Source organism: Pterocles gutturalis, unplaced genomic scaffold (genome assembly GCF_000699245.1).
Source record: "Pterocles gutturalis isolate BGI_N339 unplaced genomic scaffold, ASM69924v1 scaffold9637, whole genome shotgun sequence".
NCBI classification, from domain to species: Eukaryota; Metazoa; Chordata; class Aves; order Pterocliformes; family Pteroclidae; genus Pterocles; species Pterocles gutturalis.
The window spans coordinates 5334-17640 of record NW_010112879.1 but is presented as its reverse complement, the minus strand read 5'-3'; the positions used below and the strand labels follow the sequence as shown (position 1 = coordinate 17640).

General features: G+C 49.2%; 1 protein-coding gene across 3 annotated transcripts in view; it reads left to right on the top strand.

Annotated features, from left to right (window-relative positions):
* Positions 1–12307, top strand: part of LOC104462330 (casein kinase I) — a 60420-nt gene that overhangs the window by 47288 nt on the left and 825 nt on the right. Inside the window, exons 9-11 of one of the 3 annotated variants that reach the window (XM_010074238.1) lie at positions 1209–1313; positions 5087–5194; positions 7617–7723. In XM_010074238.1, coding sequence (XP_010072540.1) covers positions 1209–1313; positions 5087–5194; positions 7617–7723 — 320 coding nt within the window. Of the gene's footprint in view, positions 1–1208; positions 1314–5083; positions 5195–7616; positions 7724–12307 lie in introns of all 3 variants that reach the window. The other 2 variants (XM_010074237.1, XM_010074239.1) reach the window with 2 other exon arrangements.

Below are 12307 nucleotides of genomic sequence, written 5' to 3'. Positions count from 1 at the left end.
AGACATCCATCTTAAAGCAGGAGAGCGTAGTTGCTACCTCAGCACTGAGCAGTGGAAGACCTCTGTAATGGTCGAGTTGTCATCGAGACGTACGGGAGATCTAGGCAGGGCTCTGAGGGATCTCAGTGAACAGTAACAGTAAAGCAGTTCTGAGTTCAGGAGATCTTGGGGCTTACCCTACTCCGGAGGCTGAACCAGCTCTTTGCAGCACATGGCAAGGAAATGTGGGAGTAACCAAGCTCCATTGAGCAGTTCCATGACACCAAATGGACCATAACTGTGCTCTTGTTGCATCACTTCTATTGTCAAAAGCTATTTACACTCAAGAAGACCTTGTCCAAAAGATGCATCATGGGGAAATGCGATAGAAAAGTCTCTTCCACTGGCTGCCGGTCTGATTTGTGTCGGTGATGCAGCCTGTCGCTTGTGTTTTGGGTCGTTCTGCTGATGGCCAGTCACCCCACACCAGCCATCTGTAAGTCATCACTTGTGTCAGATTAAATGCCTTCAGTGCCAAACTTGGTACGGTTGCTGGTGATTTACCATTCCAGCTATATTTAGCATTACCAGTGTTTACTGGGCCCAAACCAGTTCATCTTCATAAGAAATCATTCTCTTTGTGAATCCTGATTTTTTCCCTCATTTTTGTTTAATTACAAAGGCGATTGAAAAAAAGCACCTTGGAAGACAAGCGTGCCGTTGCTGACAACCGCAGTGGTTGCTATGGAGATGTGGATGTTGTGAGCTGGGATTATGACTTTGGTGAGAATAGAGCAGATGAAGCTTTAATTTGAACGCATCCTGTTTCTATGCAAGTGTGATTTTTACAAGTGGCAAGATAATGAGATGAGGAAAACAAGTCTGGATATTTTCCATCGTAATAATCCTGTGTGAGACACATCAGGTGTGATCTGACACCCATACTGATACCTAACCAGATCTTTTTAATTAATTTTGATACACGACATTTGGTGCAGGTGTCCAGCATCAAATCACATGTCCATCAAATCATGGGGATTTTATAGCCCTGGCTGTAATTTTCCTTGGTTATTCTCATTACCTTTGGGCAGTGTTTTGATGTTTTCCTGCTTCTGCCTAAGGGGAGCCAGCCTGACGAGTTAGGTTTGTGCATCCATATATTGAGAGACAGAGATAGAGAGCAGCATCTTCTGCATTGGCTTCACCCTAACCAACGCCTTGTTTTCCAGCCGACTCCGGTGGGATCCGTTCACGTCGATTCTGGGACATCTGCAATAACAAGAGACAGCCACATCCACAGGGATCGACCATCGCAGCAGGCCCTTCGCAATCAGGTGCGTTGCTCACAACTGCGTCAGCAGTGCTGCAGTGTTTGGCACCTCTCTGAGTTCCTCTTGGAGCGGAGAAGCAGAAGCTATGTGCTGTTGGACATGACTGAGGCTGGTTCTTGCCTTGGTCATGGCAAGCATAATTCTTGCTTAATTTAGAGATTGTGATTTGAGCAGAATTGTATCTCATGGAATTCCATGAGATCATGAACCAAGCGGAGTACAATTTGGAATGGGTCATTTTTCCATAGTTTTTAAGCCGTTTTAAGTCAGCTATCCAGCCTGGTCAATTTGCTGGATCCACCTGGCCAACAGCGTTCTTTTGGGAGCTTTTATTCATAGCACACGGACTGTGGAGTAGACCAACGGTTGTGGCCATGGCAGCTTGCCCCCAGGTGACCTCTTCCCCTGGACCATGGGGCTGTGAGTCCCACATACGCACAATATCTCCTTCTCGGGATGTCCAGCTCACAGTGTGGGTGTTGCAGATCATAAAGGACTGTGGGTAGGGTCCCCTGGGAGGCTGGGCATCATGATCCGGATGAACTGACACTTTTTGAATTTGAATTTCCCCTTTTTTTTTGTTTCTTGTTGTAATATTTTATTGGTGTTGAGAGTCTGGATTTTCTGTATTAACAGAACTGCTCAGAAGTTCAGTAGATCTCCAAGTGCCTGCTCCTAGCTAGAGCTGTTGGTGCTCTTTCTTCCCAGTGAGTGGTTCTGGGCTTGCTCCGCTCCTCTAACCGCTGTGTGCTGCTCTAGCTCCGTGTCTGCCGGCTCTGCTCCCGCTCGGCTCACACGAGCTGGGCTTCGTGGGTGCAGAATCGAGCGTGAGATGTTATAACCTGTCTGGGCTCAGCTTGCCTTGTCTCTGAACGGTAGAGCCTAAGAATACATCTCAAGCCATCAGCTACAATCAGGGTGAATCCCTCTCATTAGAAGCGTTGCCTGTAGGACGTGGGATTGGTCGAAGCACGTGCACAGCACTGTATTTACGCATGCTCAGTAGTGCGGATTGGTTTGTGAGTGCTAGTAAAATAATTGCTTTAATTTATTGCCTGATTAATGCATTAACCCCCCTTTTTTGGGTGGCAGCCTCTAGTTGTCCGCTTTGACAACAAACCTTCACACTATGTACGCACAAGGCATCTTGTTTCCTTGAACGGACAATGACGCCTGGCTTCATTTTCAAGCACGTTAGTTCACAAACCATAGTACATAGCCCAAAGAAATCTGTCCTGTTCCCAAAATATTATGCAGGCGGCCTTCAGTCCTTGTTCTTCTGAGCCTGTCAGATAGCCTTGATGCTGTGCATGGCAGCTTTTGTCTTTTTTTTTTTTTTTTTTACCTAGCCTTTATTTAGGATGCTGCATTATTTAATATTCCTAATATGGATGGAAAATCAGTTTCTTCTCACCAAAACATAAACAACTCTCTTCCAAGGGATGTTCCTTCCAAGCACTGAACAAATGATTTCTCTAAAGGAAAAAGTAGAATAAATAAACATCTGGAGCAGTGAACTAGAGGCATGAGTTTGGGTCAAGCGACTGCCTTGATCTCCAGATTTAATTGCCTTATTTTTGTTCCCAGTTATAGTAACTGCAGATTCTCTTTTATAATATTTGGTTCCCAGTATAGACCCTGATGAGAGAGTGATTTCCTTCTTGTCGCTTTTTTCTGTAGAAGTGAAGATACTCACTATCTAAGAGGGGTAAGCCCTGCCCGCTCTGTCTTTAGGTGCCAGGCTTGTCTTGCCGTTCGTTAGCTGGTAGGCAGGTGATGAGTGTTAACGATGCTCTCAGATGTCACGAGCGTCACTTCCTCAGCGGCACTCCTTGGGTTGCGTTTTGGGCAGCTCAGCATAAACTGACTTCAAAACCAGTTTATCACGTACGTGGATGTAGAGCTAAAAGATGAAAATCCATCTGTTGTGGCTGCCAAAGCCTTTCCTAGAAACTGCTTCCAGGCTCCAAGGCAGAAGCTTGCTTCTCCTAATGTTGACCTGATCGCCTGGGCTAGCCAAGCGACCCGATGGCGTTGTACTTCAGAAGAAGCAGCACTCAAAAATCTCTCTTCTACTGGCTTTTAAAACCTGGGTTTAAATTCTTCAGTTGTTCATAATCTTGTGACTTGAAGACATGAAAAAAAGTATTCCAAGTGAAGTGCTTCTTCTTTGAGAAGTACAGAAAGTGTAAGCGGTGTCTGAGGCTGACTGGAGGAACGTGTAATAAGAAGATTTATTAGGACAAGCCTGGACGATACCACCTCCAGAGAAGACCTGGATTTGGTGCCTGCTTGGAAGAAGGAGCAGCACTGTGGGTCACTCCAGGACCAGTCAGAGGTCACATGCAAAGGAAATGATAGTGTATATTTTAGGAAATGCCAGGAGATTTCCTTTTTTATTTCTCTTTCTTTTGCAGGTGCTCCTAGTTAAGTGACAATTTGATAGTTAGCGTTGAAGTTTATTCAAAGGGTTTTGGAGTCTTTCTCCTGTGTGGATCTGCTTGCGGTTTTTTTTTTTTGTTGTTGTTGTTTTTTTTTGCTTTGCTGTTTTTTTTTAACAATGGCACTCAGCCCTGTGGCCTCTTTCTTGCTCAGACCAGGGCTTGGGCTCATCGTCTGTGGCTGCAGGGAGCAGCACAAAGTAGGGCTGGGGCCAAGCAGTCGCTCTTCAGTTAGCTCCTTCAGCTTCACCACTGATAACCTGCTCGTTATTCACTTGAACGTCTTGTTTCCTGGCCAGATTCACGGCTCTCTGTTCAGCATCCCTCCTGCCGGATGCGTGCGTGCTGGGGGCACTCTGCTGCTCTGCCTTCTCTTCTTTCAAATTTGTGCTTCAGCTTTGAAATATTTGCTTGAATTTTTATATAGCATCCAGGGAGACACCTTTAAATTAACCATCAGGCTTGAGTACGTCCTCTGCTGTTGGCCTGAGGCCAGCACAGATCTACCTGTTCGTCCTACGCTTCCTGGTCCTAGGAAGTGTTCCTCCATCTGATGGGTTGGGTCTAGGTGCGCTGAGATTGTCCTGGGTCTTAGGTGAATGCTGGATGCATTGTCATCAAAGCTGGGTGAGCTGTAAGGAGCTTCACGAGCAAGTGCAAAGTGGTTCTTCTAATAAACCAAACAAAATTCTAATAATTGAATTGCCTAAAGTTTGTGTCTGTTGAGGATAAAGAAGAAACCGTTAGCGAAAGTTTCTTATCTACTTTTCTGCAGAAAACCAAAAAGCCACCAACCCTCTCTCCAGTCAAGCAGGTGTGGTGGATGTTTCCTTCTGCACTGTACAGGTGAATCTGTGAGGAACTGGCTTTGGGTGAAATAAAACATGGCTTTGTTTTATGTTGCAAATTTGGGTTTAAAAATACGTATTTTAGGGAGTTTGAGCTTGCGTGTCCAATTTTGCTGCCATGCCGAGTGCTCTGGCGTGTGTGACCTGACAGATGTCGTTGAACAGACTGTCAGTGTGTTTTTTTCTGCACCGAAACCCATGGAAATGAAGCCGTGTAAAGAAATAACTTCCTGAATAGATCTGAGCTTTCTCTTCGTTTAGCAGGTAGAGGAGAAGAAATCCACTCCTGCAGTGGATTCCTGCAGCCACTGCTGAAGTAAAGTATGAGGTGCACTTGGTAAAGAGAAATTTTAGCCCAGCTAAAAGTTTAAATGCCTTGCTTTTTGCAAAGAAACTAACTCACTAACAAAACGCCCTTTTATTTCTTCCCCTCGTTCACCTTTTGCCCTCTTTTATCTTTTTCTCATGCTTCTGAACTCGTGAGCAGGCGTCATCGGATCGCCGAGGGGAGTGGGAGATCCAGCCAAGCCGGCAGACGAATACCTCGTACTTGACATCTCATCTGGCTGCAGATCGGCACGGAGGATCAGTGCAGGTACCTCTTCCTCCTGATGTGTACAGCCGCTCTGTTAAATCCGCTGAATTCACAGTCAGGAGAGCGATTTCACAAGCTGGTTTGGTCCTGTCCCGTCCGTAACACTCAAGCCATGGTTTTGGGGGAGCCAGGCTGTGATGGCCAATGTCGCTGCTGTTACCACTTCAACAGAGTTTTTCCTCTGAGAGTTGTTTTGAACTCAGATCTGTCAAACTGAACACAGAAAGGAGCGTATATATTAGCAGGTCCCCCCTCTGTTCCCACCTTGGGGATGCTCTTAAGCAGTAAGAGTAAGTTCTGGCCAAATTACTGATGCTCACCAGAAATCTGGGAGCATCAGATGGGAGAGATGCACGGGGGATGGCTGGATTTTAATTTTGGATCCAGTGGCAGCAGGAGTGTAAGGGTGTGGTGGCTGCAAGGGGGATCTCTGGGTGATTGCGCTGCGGAAGGGGGATGAGCAGAGGATGCGCGACACTGCCGGACAGCATTAAAGGTGACACTACAGCTAATTTTTTTTAATTCTGAGAAGACTGCTGTTTGTGAAACCATGCCTGCCTCTGGTTGTCACTTGGGGTCGCTAAGGGAGGTTCTTGCTCTACTGTTGGAGTAGAGTGGCTGGAGGTGCTGGAGAGGAGATGCAAGAGTCATTCAGGAGAACAAGAACTGTCGGATGTTGCTGGCGAGGTGAACTCTTTGGCAGAGGTTTGCCTGCGAGAGCTGGCTCGAGCCTCAGACCACAACACTTTGAAAATTGGCTCTGGTGAAGTGGGGGTTAGCGCCTGGAGTGGGACAGAGCTGAGCTAAGGGGACAGGAAGCGCAGGGATCCCCTCTGTGAAATGCAGATTAAGTTGAAGTTTTTCCTTATTCCTGATCCTTGGTTGGATTCAGTGATTTTTTTGGCTTCATGAGCCGCATTCATTTTTTCATTTAAAGATATTTTACTGAGCAGCAGAGAAACTGAAAGATAAGGAGGAACTAATGTACATATAGCTGTATAGCTGTGACCTCAGACGTCAGCAGACAGTAAACTGGAGGAGGGTTTGGTAGAGCAGCTTCAGCAATAAGCCTGTCCTGGGAGGGTTGCCTACCTGAGCAGTTTACAAGCCCTCTGTGTGCCAGCGTAAGCATTAAAATTCTGCTTATCTGCAGCCAAGAACAGGAAATCTTGTGCTGTGCATGGCTGCTGGGCTGCAGATGCTTAAATTGTTTCTCAGCAGATGCCCCAGCTCGTGCTGAACCCTTGAGAGGTTCAAGTGGCCGTTTCCTTTAAGGCAACGGTTGAATTTGCCACATCAAAATGAAGTGGCAGCATGTTAAAAAAAAAAAGGAGGAAAATAAAAGCTTTTTGCAAAATGAAATTTAACAAGTAGCTGGAGAAAGTGTGGGAAGACCCCGGGAACAGCACGATTAAGTGCTGTAATGTTTTGCAAAGTTGTGTGGGAAGTGCAAAGGTCTGGAGAACCTGTGTGGGCCTACATGGTGATGAGTCTGGGGAGGGGGGGTGTGAAGAGAACCCCAGGGGCTGGCATTTGGGGAGAGTTCTGAAAACCACGTGAGCTGAGTTCTTACCTGTCTGGGCAGAGACTCGGCACAGCACTTGATCTGCAGAAAGAGCAGTTGCTGGTAGAACTTAAATATTGGAAGTGAACATGGATAGACGCCATCAATAGTGAGGGGGCTTCAGTGGCCTCCTTCCCAGAGACACCAGGAATATGGGTAACACCTTGACCCACCCATGGGAGATAACGTCCTTCTACCTTGTAGAAAGGTGAAAAGGCTGCTTTGGCAGTTGTTGAGAGCAATGATGAATTATCCAGAAAATTTTGTGCTGGTGAATGCATTGCTGCCGGCAGCTGGATCTGGGTGATCATCCTTATCGTGAAAATGCTGAAGTAACCCAAAAGTGAAGCAAAAAGAGATGAGAGAGCATCTCAGTAGCTTTTGGGTGGGGAAATAATTCCAGAAACCTGCGTGAGGAGCAAGACTCTGGCTCCAGAGTAACTTCTTCCCACAGTACTGGCAGGCAGCAGGACTGAGTCGCTCGCCCGTGAAAGTGTCAGGAGAAAGCCATCAACGTAATACAGTTTGGGTGTGTATGGAGGGTTGCTGGTTGGTCTTCACGCTTATAGTGTAGCCTCCCAAAGTGGTGTAGCCCCCGAAAGACACCAGACCTGTGCTGGGCACAGGAGTGTGAGTTAGTGAACGCAGACTCAGTCCCCTGCCTGCTGTTCTGCTTGGGATGAACCAGCTGGTCTTCCCAAACTGGATTCAAAGGCATCCAAGGAATCTGCAAAAAACCAGGAGCAAACGGAAGTTATTCCACAGCTTTCCCATTCCCACAGCGTCCCTTGGCCAGGTGGGTGGAGACACAGCACGTGCGAGGGGGCTTCGTTAACGGGGCGTTCGTTTGTGTTTCAGGTGGTTAGCTCGACCAACGGGGAGCTGAACGTGGACGACCCGACGGGGGCTCACTCCAACGCGCCAATAACAGCGCAGGCGGAGGTGGAGGTGGTGGAGGAAGCTAAGTACGTGTGCTTTACAAACAGGCTTTCCACCAGTGTGGTCATGAATCCTCCTCCTGGGAAACGAGTGGGGATGTTTACCCGTGGTGAAGTACTCGCTGCTCGTGTCCCGTGCCCTTTTCCTTGCATATTGCTGCTTTTGTGCATGGTGCCTTCAGTGCTGCTGCTGCTGCTGCTTCTTTTTTACACTTGTCATGGCTGGAGAACGTAACTCTTACTCAGAGCATGTATTGCAAGATAGACAGTAGCACCAAAAAAAACAAAGTAATGCGAATCAATTGCAGGAATCCTGGTGAGCGTTCCCTGTTCCAAAAGGAGAAGGTGCTGTACTCTCGTGCTGAGAGTGTCAGAGTAGCTTGAGCACAGCTCAGTGAAGAGATTGTTGGTCTGAAAGTTAACGCTTTGTTTCTGAGTGCAAGAAGTGGATGTCAGGTATCCAGAACAGTCCGAAAAAGTAGCTTTTGCAGGGATGGGTTGTTTTCTCTGTGAATTCTTTTGGTCCAGCCCAGCAGAAGCTGAGTGGGAGAAACCCAACAGCCCTTCCGCTTGTGGAGAAGACCATCCTCCCTCTGAGCTGTCTTCTCCTCTGTAGTTTGTGGTCCAGAGTGAGAACTGATGTGCACAGTCACTGCTTTGACCATTTTGGCCTCCTTTGCACATGAGCTGCATTTGGCACCATCATGTCACCTTTTGCATGATCCTCAACGTGGAACCTTCTCACTGCCTCTCAATTAGACCGGGATGGCAGCAGGTCACAGTGTAATCCTGACACATAAATATGCCCCGGGGCTGCCTTTGAACTGGTCGGTGCTGTGACGTTGCCCAACTGCCTGGTTATAATTTGACTGGATGACACTGGTGTCGCTTGTCCCAAATCTGTCGTTTGTCTCAGCCTTTGTGGGAACTTCTGTTAGGAATGGCTCGTGGGAGGGTGAAAAGTGACAGGCATGAGAAAGGTCCCTAGGTGTGCGTCAGGCTGAAGCCCCCCGCTGGAGCAGGACAGCTGAAGGTCTTCTGCTGTCTGTTCCTCCATCCCTCGGAAAGCTTCCGCGTGGTCTCGCTCACTGGTGGCTGGCCTGGGTGTGATCCTGGCAGCAACGTGCCCGAGCAGCAGATACATGTTCTCGTCCCAGCCAGAGGAGCGAGCCGGGATTCGCTACAGGCTCATCATCATGTATGGAGGGGTGCGGGGGATCTTGAAGTACAACTTGAGGATTGGGCAATATTCCTCTTAGATACGGGCAGTGTGGCCTGCAGAGACCTCCAGTTTGGCATCACAGGCTCTGTCTTGGTCAGACTGAAGTGGGTGCCCCCCCAAGGATGGGGCAAATTGCCACCTTTAACTGTTCTCGAGACAACAACCCAACGCAAGGAAGAGACGGGCTTTAAGATGGGACCACCTTCAGCCTGTTTCCACAGCGAGGGTCCAGACCCCACACCCGTGCCTAGGGGAGATGTCAAGACAGGTGAAAAGCAGCGTGCGAGGGCCATGCTGCCCAAAGCCGTGTCTCACGAGGCATGGAACTGTTCCATCTCTCTCCGGTCCTTGTTTGTGTGGGCCCAAACTGGTTTTGGAGGTGCTGGGAAGCAGAGCACTGACAGGTTTGGGGTATCTTGTAATTTCCAAGTGTAGTCTGCTCCATTCTTCTTGCCACAGGAAGGGCTGATTTCATCTTCCCTTGCACCTGCAATCATAATTCCCCTCAGACATACGCAGAGAGCAAAGGACTTTTGGATTCTGCTCTGCAGTGAGGTGGGCCAGACGGAGCTCGAAGGAGCTGGAGAGTTTCAAGATGAGAGGCAATAGCAGAAAGGTCTTTCCCTGGCAGTCCCGGCAGGCAGAGGAGCTGTGCAAACGCTTCTGCTTTGGGGTTCACTGGAGAGAAGCTCCTGATCCCAACCGTGGGTTTTGCTGAAGGGCGTCGATCCACGATCTGCCCCTTCTGCTGCTGGAGCTGCAGGGGACAGGAGGTGGCCTCTCCTGGTGGCCCTGAGCCCCTTTCAGATCCCAGCCCCAGAGAAGAACCTCATGGGGCCGGTGTCTTCCTGGAAATAGGGAGTGTTTGTCAGAGGCGTCAAGCCCCTGGAAAACGTGGCGGTTCTGAGCGGAGCCGTGGCGAGGGCAGAGGTGGTAGGAGGGCCGGGGGCGGGCGGCGGGCAGGCATGGTGTGTGTCTGCCGGTCTGCACGGCATGTTTGCATGGCTGCAGTGACACGCTTTCATCCCACCTCTGTGAACTAATTGCTCTTTCTTCCTTTCTGTGTTTTTTTTCCTCTACACTCTCTGTAGCTGCCTGAAAATGCTCAACTTGTGGTGAGTCCCTCTCTCCAGTCCACATGCAAGGGGGAGCGGACCAGACTAGACTGGGGTTGGCAAAATCAAACCCACCAAACCCTCAAAAAGGCACAAAGTCAAAGCCAACCCAGAGCTGTTTGAATTTTAGGACCGTGCACACACAATATTGGGGAGGGTGCGGGCTATGTCTGAGCGGCCGCATTAGGTCGAGCGATTTGGCTGATCTCTGAACTGAGGGATGCAAAATATGGATTTGAATCCTTTCCTATTCGGCTTCCCATCTCCCCCAAAATGTTAACGTCCGTGAGCAGATGATGTCTAATGGAGTTGGGCAGAGTCGGGACCAGGCTTGCCGAGCGCCTTGCAGGAATTCCTCACGCAGACGGTTATGAAGGGAAAACCCGGGTATCAAGGGGAGGGGGCCAATCGCTTCCTCAGAGTTTTTTCTCTGAAGAAGCACGGGCCAGGGCCAGGGCCTGTATCATTAGAGAGGATGGAAAGATGTGGCCACGGAGCCCTCGTTAGTGACAGAGCCCCTGTTTGGAGAGGGTAGGTGGCTCCTTTCAGAAACTGTGAGCTGCCTGCCGAGAGTGCAGGTGAAGGGGCTTCTCCAGGAAGGAAAGGGTGGAGGGGTTGCGATTAGCACGGCTCCAAGCCCAGCTCAGGCACAGGTACGGTTTTGTCAGGGTTTTGAAGCCGCAGCTGTAGTGTCCTGGTCTCAAGGTGTCCCATGGAGGTGTTCCCTCCCTCCCTTGCCCCTCAGGGAATCCACATACCCAGTCAGCGAGGACCAAGCAGAGACACGGCGGAGGAGTTTGTAGGTCCCAGGGAGGGCTGATGGGTGGAAATGGCTCCAGAGTGAGGTGACAAAGCCCGTGTGCGGCGAGGAATGTCCTTGTTGGATGGGAAACTGTCCGCCTCTGCCCTGCTCTCCATAGGCATTGCCTCCAATACCTCTGGCATCTCTGGCTTCTCTGTATGTCGTAGTCTGGGGCTGTTCTCTTGGGCATTGTCTGCATGCAGAGAGATCATGTTCTGTAACTGTCAGCCTGCCTTATTCTTTTATTTTTGTGTTTTGCCTCTGCCTGTCTGAACTGCCAGGACTTCCTTTCCTGAACCCTTCCCTGGACCTCTGAGTAACAGCCTAAAAAGAGAGTCACAAGGAAAAACAGCCAGAAATCAGTCAGCTCCCTTCATTTGGTGCCCAAGGAAATGAGTGCTGCTCAGCCCTCTTCTTCCCTTACCCTCTGCATGCCGAATCATGACTCGTGCATTTTCCATCCTCTCTTCCCCGTAACGTTCCTCCCCCTTACTCACCATTGCCCAAGTAATGAAGGAAGGTGGCTGCTGTGGGAGAGAAATACTGTAACAGGTTAAAGCAGGCGATGGTGACAAATGGCCCAGGAAAATCAAATGCAAGACCAAGACCAGTCCTGGGGTGTGGGGGCAAGAGTTCCAGCCGTGTGCAGGAGCCGGGGTAGGGTGGTTCTAGCTGGGTAGTGATGGAGTCATCCTTGTTCCTGCAAGGACACATGCTTTGCATTTTTTCCTTATCTCACCTCCAAACTAGGCTTGTTTAGGAACCTTAAGACAAATTCTAGATGTTAAACTTCCCCTGGTGCTTAGTGCGTGCAGGCCAGAGGACGGTGTGGCGGGAGGTGGCCCTCCTCTTGCTGTGGCTGTTGGAGCTCTCCGCGTTGCAGGGGGTTTTGGTCTTCCCAGCAGATGACCTGTGCTGGCAGGCTTGGTTCATGAAGGGGGGGGTCACCCATCGCTTTTGCACCTCGTAGTAAGGCTCGTGTATCCAGGGGCAAGCGCCTTCTGGGGTGCGAGTAAGAAGGAATCTGTTCCTCCAGCTCTGAGAGGACAGATATGTAATAACGACATTTCAGAGCCACAAAGGACCCAATGGAAAATAATTTGGAGAAGTTGTTACAGTGTTTTTTGAATGTTTTTAGCCTGGCTCTTGGTAAAAGATGCTGGTAGGAAAAAACGGTCTTTGCATACTCACATCTGCTCTTGCTGCTTAGCCAGGCGTCCCTTCCACCAGACTGAAAAAATAGTCTTTCAGCATCAGCCTGGCATCTCTGGAGATGGCTGTAATGGCAGAAGGAGAATGACACGTAGTTCAGGAGCAGAACTCACACAGGACAAACACCTTTCTTCTGTGCAGAGGATTCTTGCCAGCGGGCTGAGGACAGAAAGGCAGATACGCCTTAAACCCCAAGTAATTCTGTAGGAAGGCATCAGGACTAGAAAACCTGGGCAACTGCTTTCAGGGCATCCCACAAG